Source organism: Gavialis gangeticus, unplaced genomic scaffold (genome assembly GCF_001723915.1).
Source record: "Gavialis gangeticus isolate Ggan-Ray unplaced genomic scaffold, GavGan_comp1, whole genome shotgun sequence".
Taxonomy (NCBI): Eukaryota; Metazoa; Chordata; order Crocodylia; family Gavialidae; genus Gavialis; species Gavialis gangeticus.
The window spans coordinates 57257674-57266512 of NW_017729031.1; the positions used below are offsets into that span (position 1 = coordinate 57257674).

The following is an 8839-nucleotide window of genomic DNA, read 5'->3' on the forward strand; positions in this document are numbered from 1 at the left end:
CTCTGTAGTATTTCATCACCCACTCACCGCTCTCCATGAAATTACTCAGATCTGGGTGATCACTCTCCTGGCAGGATAAATGAGAGTTCTTAAAATTGGATTTATTGAATTGTTATCCAACCTCATCACAGACTCATTGGATTAATAAACAAATCTTGTGTCTGGTATTGTAAGCAAACCAACCTTTCCTTTTTATGTTACTTTATTTTAATATATTGCTTTTTAAATGTGGTTCAACAAAATACTTTAGAGAGTCATCTATAAACAAGTTGAAGAAAAAAAGGAAATGTGCAATGTAATAGCTTAAGCAAGAGGAACTAGCTTAGAAAGGAACAGGGAAAGAGGTTCAGACACCATTACATAGCTTGCCACATGCTGGCTATGGTTCCTGCTGTGGCAGAGAGGAGGAAGGGATCTCTGCTTAAGCAGTGAGGGGTGAGAGGGGGAGGAGAGGAGGGCATGGGGAAGCCAGGCAGACCCTGCTGTGCCTTCAAATCTGTGCTGAGCTCCAGCTAGGGAACAGAGGGGAGGGGCCAGCCCTGCTGTGGAGCAGAGAGCCCCGCCCAGTACAGAGAGCATGCTGGGATGCTGGGGAACTCTGATTTAACTTAAACCAGCAAGGGGTCTGAGACAGACATTGCATAAACCTGTCTGAGCCAAATAAGTTTATGTGTAACGTCTGTCAAATCAGTTTATGTTAAACCAGTTTATGTGTAATGTCTGTCTCTAGCCCTGGGGTTCTACAGACCATGTCTAGAGGGTCCATGAAAAATGACTCTGATCAATCAAATATATCTGAATATACCACACCTACAATTCAAAGAGGTCCTCAGCTCAATTCGAACTTTTTTATGGGTCCGCAAATGAAAAAAGATTGAAAACCACTGAGCTAGAGGAGAGGTAGGTGGTGTCTGTAGAACAGAGCAGGGCAAGTGTGTGCAGAATTGTGAAAACCAAAAGGGCAATTGTGAATGAGAGCTGGAGGTGGCATTTGGAGACTTCAGTATTAATTGCTATGGTGAATAAGGGAGGGTATGGACAGGTAACTAATGTTGTTATATAGCTTTAAAGTAGGGTTGGAGGACTAACTATTTATAAGTGCTTGTTTTCTAGTTCAATAATGCTATATTGTAATGCTTCTACAGCTAAGAGGGTTACCTTGAAGTTAAGAGATAAGGCCTGTACTTATGAATCTTAATATCTTTGTCTAGGTGCTATATTGACACCAATGGAGCTATGCTGATCTGAGAATTTTAGTTCTGCTGTTAACTGCTGTAGAGGTTAATACAGTTTTATATTTCCTAGTACATTCTACATTTTGAGATGAATAGTAAATAATTCCAGTGCCTGTTTATTTGTCAATCAAAAGAAGATTACAGTTAAAATTTAAAACACAGACTTCCCTAAAGATGGATGAGCAGAAAACATTCAAATCAAAATATTCAGTCTCTACTGATACTCCCCTTTATAAAATTGTTTCTTACCGGATTGATAATAACTACTGTACCATCGTATGTCCAAGTGCCCAACTTCATAGTGCAGTTCTGCTCATCAAATGGAAAGTGTGTAACTATAATTTCACAGTAACTTTTAAAAATAGCTGGTGGTGTCCATATGATCTGGCCTGTGTGTTCTAAAAGAACTCTGGTGTCTTTAACAATAGCAAAATCACCATCAGCACTGCAAAAGGAAAAGGACTTTAACAATGGTACGGACAGGACTGGCATATGTTTAGCATAACATTAAACTGAAGACAACATAGAAAGAGTAAAATGCTGGGCACTAGTTATTTTTGTGTAACTTGGGAGAATTTGACCCACTGATTACAAAATCTAGGAATCAAATTCAGGACTGAGGTAATACACTGCAACTCCACTGTCATCATGCTACAAGGATGGGTGAATGGCAAGGATTTGTTCTTGCTCATCAAAGAATAGACATGTTTTCTGCTTCTTTATTTCCCTAGTCCCAGCATGCTGGAATCAGGCCAGCTGGTAACATGCTTATAGGAAAACTTCTTCCGAGACATGCTCAGTGATGGAAGCAGAACAAGGTCCATCACTGTTATAGAGGTAGATTGCTGGATATCCAGTGTGAAGATATTCAGCTCTATAAATATGCAAGAGACCAACTTAATAAATAGTTTCAAATAGCTGTAGCAGAAGAATCCCCTGACCACTGGTGTCTTTCCTTTAAGATCAGATTAATTTGGGACTGCATGCAATCTGGACTGCTCACTTGTTATAAAGAACAAGATCTGGGCGCCAGATATCGCTGGATGGGATACGAATTTTTTTCACACCACCATAGTCTTCTGGATTCCACCTTAGGTTGACATCTATCCATTGCTAAAGAAGAAGAATTGTAGCTAATGAAAATCAGAATTGCTGGAAGTAAATATTTAAAAAAGCTACTAATTGTCTTTGACACACGTAAATAGGCACAAAAGCACTGACTTGTGTACCTCTACCATTTCCTTATATTTGTTTAAAAATACATAATACTTTCCTTAAAAACCTAAAAGGAGATTAATTTTAATTCTAACACTAATTCATTGCTTGAATCACTATCAAAAGAAGACATTTTTCATGCACTTTTTCCCTACAGACCTCAATGTTATTCAGTGGCTCTTTAGGGCAAATGGAAATTCAAGGTTCCATAGTCTTACAAAGACTCTAGTGGTGTAACTAGGGTGCAGAGACAGGCTGCTTTCGCAGGTGCCAATGGGGGTGCATGTGGGGAGTGGGGGTGGAAACAGCTTTTGCCACAGCTGCACAATTGCAATCATGGTGACAGCAGAAACTGGAAATCACCACTGCCCAAGTGTGCAGCTGCTGCCCTAGGCACTCAGCCATGTTCTTATGCTGCTGAAAGAAACCCTCAGTCACCTATGACATCCATCTAAACTTGCTTAAAAAATTATCACAGAAAATCATGTGTGTGCATATGAGCATGTGTGTGTGAGAGATCAATTTCTGGAGACTGGCATATTCTTAATTGATCATCGTATATGTTCAGTTTGGAATACAAAGATTAATGAGATTAAGAGTTACCTGTTTCAGGCGTACATTGGTTGTTACAATTTGATTTACTTCATCCTTAAAAACCGCAGACATACAGATTAAGGAAGAAAGAGTGTTATTCAGAACAAAAGACAAATCACTTAAAACAGTGGCGCTCAACTTTTTGACCCCACGGGCTAGGTGAGTGATATGGGGCCTGTCTATAGGCTGGATCAGGCCCTGGGGCCTGGAACTCCCACTCTAGCCCCCCACACACTGGGGTTGGGTCCTGGGTGCCCAGTACCACCCCCTGGCCAGCCCTGCAGGCTGGAATCAAGTACCAGATCCAACATGCAGGGCCCATGGCTGCTTGTAGGTCTGAAGATTTGGCACCACTCCCCTACCTCCAAATTTCTGGACCTCGAGAGATCCCCATGGGCCAGATGACATAATACTGCAGGCCGGATCTGGCCTGCAAGCACCCTGACTTAAAGAGTTGAGCACAATAATTTATACTGTACCACATTAATAAGCTGAATAAGCTGCAGTCCAACTGTGACTACAACTGTATCATGATGATCTTCAACTGGGCGCACCACTTTATTATAGTTCTGGAATAAATCTTTAACTAGACGAGTTTCATGTTCAGAGCTCAGTACCAGACCAGCTGCAGAACAGAAGATAGGGCATCAGTTCAAGGTAGTAACAGGCTACATATACAGATATACTGATGTAAAATCAGCTTTAGTTCAGTGAGAGAATGCAAACATAATTAGGTTCATTCATTATTTTATGGATCCTTTTAATATGCATCCTTATATAATAAAAGGCTTAGTCCATCTGTCTGTCCGTAATGCTCTTGGAACACTCTGATTGGTTAGTGAAACAACCAATCAGAGTGCAGAGTGCCACAATGCCAGTAGGGACAGAGGGGATGGAGCCTCACCCCCCCCGCTCCACCCCTGCTGCCATGGTGGCGCTCCGCTGCCTCCGAGGAGCAGGGCTGGGGGTGGGGGGTGGGCAAGGCCAGTGGTGCTGGAGGCAGTGGCGGTGCGGGGTGCTGGTGGAGGGGGACAGAGGGGACAGTGGAGCAGGTTTCCCCCCTACCCCTGCTCCTGGGAGGTGGCAGTGGCGTGGGGTGGTGGTGCTCTGTTTCCCCTACCCCCGCCCCCTTCATTCTTGATGGGCAATTCGATAGTCACTTCATAATTAGCAGGGAAAATCATCCAGTCGAATTCTGAGCTGTGTTTCCTGGCACAGTAAATATGTTTTGAATAATGCACAGCTCTAACTAGGAGATAAAAAAAAGTTAAGAATTCCCCTAAGTTGGAATCAGGCTTTGTTAAACTCCTACTTCTGTCTCACTCAGTTAGAAATACATTAAATAATTTTGGACAACTGGGTAAACTAAAGACTTACTAAAATGAAGGCACTTCATTTGTTTTCTTTTTAGGTCTACAACTTTGTCTGGGCTCATAAAATTGGAGGTTTAAAGTATATATGCAAGAATAACATACATTTGTTTTATCTAAAAATGCCATCTGGTGGCTTGTTTTGCACCTGCAAATGTATGCTTATGCTTTGCATGCTGGGAGTTTTTGGGAGTGATTCTCTGCACAGTTGAGCATGAGGAAGTTGTTAGTACTATGTTTTTGTGGTCTACTCCTGTCTACTGATCTAGCTTTATGTATATATCTTCAGTATATAAATCTTAAATATTACAACATGCTACTGAGCCATTTCAAATTGATATGAAAAAGGAGAAAAAGCTTTCACTTTATGTTAAAGAACTTGCATGATGTCAGAGAAGACAGACCTATTACATTATCTTTATTTAATTTTCATCTCATTTTCTCTTCCTAGGTCCTAGTGAGCTGACCTACCATATTTATTCAAATATAAGATGAAGCTGAATAAAAGGTGACCTCCCTAATAATTAGAGTCTATTTTTAGAAATTTTAGAAATTTGTTATAATTTTCAAATTCAAAAATCTATTTATTGCAGGTTTGCCTTGAATTTGTCCCTCCTCCAGCTGCTACAACAAGGAAAATAAGTCTGGGGGGTCAGGTACCTACCCTCTGCTGCCTCCTAATGTCTTACCCCTGGAGCCCTTTCTCTCCAAATCCCTTACTGTCAGGCCCTTTTCTCCCTGACCACATGGAAATGAGGGGCAAATCTGAAAATATCAACTTTGAAAGAAACATACCTTTAATAATTTGCATATAGGCAAATTACTATGGGTACCTAGGACTATTTCATCCACTATTGATGCATTTTACCTGTTTTGAAGCTGCTGCAAGTTTTAACACAGGTACTTTATAAACACACTTTTACGCACCAAAATGGCGGCAGACAGCAAAAGTACAGAGGGAAATACCTGTGTTCTTCTGGAATGCCAAAAGAGAAAGTTTGGCTAGACCTGAATTGTATAAAGCAAGAGAGAAGGGTGGACAGGGGCTGCTGAATTTAGGATTGTTCATCTATGTGAAATACGTAAGACCAGTATGCAGGGTGCTAATGGAGGGAGAGGGGAAAGCAGTGCATATCACCCAATTTCACACAGCTTCTATTTTGAGGAAATGGGGATTCTATCAGACTTTTGAAGAGTCAGTGGGCGTTGCAACTGCTCACTCATTACATCAGGATGGAAGGTTTCATGCAGGGGTATAAAATAGAGAAGGTAGGGGCAGAGGTCCTGAAGAATTGTAAGAAATTGATGAAAGCGGTAAGAGAGAGAAAGACAGGATGGTACCAGTGGGAAACTTCCCAGAAGAACAAGTGAAGGTGTGGGGAGAGGTGGTAGGTAAACAACTAAAAGGGGAACATGATGATCTCACATGTATGGTTGTAAGAAATATCTTGCTGGTGAGAGAGGCGCAACACAGATAGAGCTTGACAAGCTTATCAAGGTGCCCACAGGAGAGGTGTGGGGAAGAAGGAACAGTGGGTCATATGTTTGGGGAATGTATATATGCAAAGGAAGTGGCGGAAAGGGTGCACTGCTTTCTGAGTGTCACCAAAATAAACTTGTTAGCACAGGAGATGATACTAAATGGACTCATACCAAAGGGATCTGAGGAAACATTATTAAGGACTTTACGAGCAAGTGTTAAAACTAGTTTATGTAAAGTAAGAGACCTCTGGATTTTTAAGGGGTTGGCTTTCACTGAAAGAGAGTGCCTGAAGCTAAGGCTGCATGAAAGAAATATTACATTGATCAGGACAAAGAAGAGATTGGAGAAGAAGAGGTGGAGAAGAAATAGAGGAAAAAGGACTGGACAAACTTGTTTCACTATACCAACAGAGAGCACTGATGAAAGAGAGAGGGGAGGGGAGAGTTTCAGGTGGAGAATTTTAGGTTGCTACTGAGGTAATAGTTTTTTGTGGGGTTCTGTATGAAGAAAAAGAGTTCTGTAATGGTTTTCTGTGGGAAATTGATGTATGTTGTTTAAGGGTTTAATATATGTAGTTGTATGTTTTTGGATATATAGTTGTTTTTGTGGGATAAAGTTTTGGTAAAACAAGGATACTTAATAAGGGTAGGGTAAGTGTGTTTTTAATAAAATTTGTACATAAAAAAGGTTCCCATCAGCATGTTTGCTCAATACAGGTCATGTGTTTTATGGTCATGCTCACTGTTGCCTGCATTTAATCAACTTCATAGTTGGTTTCCATTACTGAGCACAAGCTGCTTTTGGTAGCAGTTTAATAATAGACACTGTATTTAATGAGGTTTCCTTGTATGCAAATGTAAGAGAAGGGACTTTTTTCCGCATGCTGATTGGGATAAAAAAACCTCATCTTGTATTTGAGTAAATATTGTATACAGAAATGCTCGAGTTTAGAGATTTTTTTGCACACATTTTTTTATTTTATGGTCATGAGAACCTTAAGAACTATTTTATAGTCTACTTCCCATGGATTTTTCAATTCTTCTCTAGAAGGTGATTGTATACATCTGGTTCAGAATGGATAGAAAGCTAAGAGTTACTATGTAGAAGTAGCTTGTACATTTTGCACAGTGTGGAACACAAGCCCTCATCAGTTTGGGAACATCTAACATGCAGTGCATTAAGAACACATTATAAGCTACTATCAGCCATTTTCACTGGCTGCATCTACACAAGAAGCTGACTGTACAGTCATTTAGTACTTGGTTATACTAGTACTAAACAAGTACTAGTATAACCAAGTACTAAATGATTGCCCAGTAACCTGAGTTAATGGGCAGTAGTGCTAATGAACATCTTTTTTGTGATGTTACTGCACAGTAGAATAATACTACTGTGTAATAAAATTGCATCACAGTTTTTGCCATGTGACGCTACTGCTCAGTAGTATTAGGCTACTGTGCAGTCCATGTCTCATGTAGATGTGGCCACTAGGAGCTTAGTTTTATGAGCTACAATTCCATAGAGGCACATTACAAGGCCATCTGTGAGAACAGGTATATTATATCATGAGCTTAAGCCAGTGTCAAAAGCACAACAGAGAAGGGAAAGACAGGCTCCACAAATCCTTCTGTTCCTCAACAGTGATGTTTGCAAGCAATAGATCATGATTCCAATGAAAGGAGGGTTAATTCAGCAGTGAGTGCTTTTGGAAATCCCAACCTTGTGCTTTCTTTTCTTTGACCCTTGCATAGGCTTTTGGGTGAAATCCTGGCCCTGCAGTTCAGTGGAGCCAAGATTTCAGCCTTTGGATTCTGTGTGAGTTTTAGTGAGGTGCTCTTAGCTGGTTGAGCTGATTCTGCAAACTCAGCCTTATCCTGCTCCTATTTTTATGTGTTTTATGTTATTTGAAACACACTTCTCCAAACAGATCATATTTACTGAAATGAAATAACTTACTGTTAAAATTCTCGGATGACATCAACAGGAAGTATACCTGATAGCCTGCTATGCATCAACATTTCCTGCTTCTAGGGCAGGAAGATTAGTATTTGGTGTCATATTTCAGCTAGTAGGTTATGATCACAGAGTCATATTTAGGTCAAGAGTTATATTGGATTTTAGGAATCCAATTAACCAAAATTTATCTATACTGGTCTATTCCAATAAGACATGACAGAAATCTAGTAAGCTTTTTTTCTTTTAGCTTGGTACAGAGTATTTAAAATTACAAAAAGAATTAGTCTCTTAAGGGAAAATTTAATAGGAATTATGAAAAGTCTCCGTACAACACATGCAGCTGTCAATCAATTCCATTTCCTTATCAGTATTCTCCGCAAATAAAAGGAGTTGCTTGTTATAATATAATGCATTTCAAATTATATTTACTAAAAATCCCCATAGATGTCTGTGTAATTTTCGTGCTACACTAGAGCATGGCATGGCAAAATGTATTTAGAGGGGGAAAAGCAGCTCTCATCTTGAAAATAGTGCATACTATGATTAAATATGAAACTTTCCAGCTTAAGTATTTTAAGCAAGTCTTTAAAATGTGAATATTTTTAGTGAGTACCACACACTTTCAAGCAACTATTTAACAGTTTTTCAGTGTCAACCATGCCAGTCCATAAAAAGAGCTTTCCTACGAGTATATTGATTTCCTTAACACACATGAGAACAAGTCAGTTTATACATAGCAAGTTGTGGTGCTACACAGAAGAAATGGATCAGCCCCTAAATGAACCAGCTGTTGAGTTTACCTGAGCAAAACAACAGGAGTCCGCAGTAGAACTTCATCATGTAGTCCTTTCCTGGCTTCCCTCCGCGCACACACTAAGAGGAATCTCTTCAAGGGCTCTCCCTGAGGACAGATATGCTGCTTCCTGCTAGGGTACTTACAGAATAGAGCTATTGAGCTATTGGTTTACACCACCTGCTCATGGGAA

At 40.1% G+C, this 8839-nt stretch overlaps 1 protein-coding gene across 1 annotated transcript in view; it reads right to left on the bottom strand.

Annotated features, from left to right (window-relative positions):
- The window catches only part of CHRNA1 (cholinergic receptor nicotinic alpha 1 subunit), a 22882-nt gene extending 14142 nt beyond the window's left edge, over positions 1-8740 (bottom strand). The window contains exons 1-5 of the mRNA XM_019522952.1: positions 8654-8740; positions 3524-3669; positions 3054-3098; positions 2239-2348; positions 1485-1680 (exon numbers count right to left, since the gene is read on the bottom strand). Of these exons, the coding sequence (XP_019378497.1) occupies positions 1485-1680; positions 2239-2348; positions 3054-3098; positions 3524-3669; positions 8654-8693 (537 nt within the window). The 5' untranslated portion in view covers positions 8694-8740. The remainder of the gene's footprint in view (positions 1-1484; positions 1681-2238; positions 2349-3053; positions 3099-3523; positions 3670-8653) is intronic.
- Between the last annotated feature and the right edge of the window lie 99 nt (positions 8741-8839).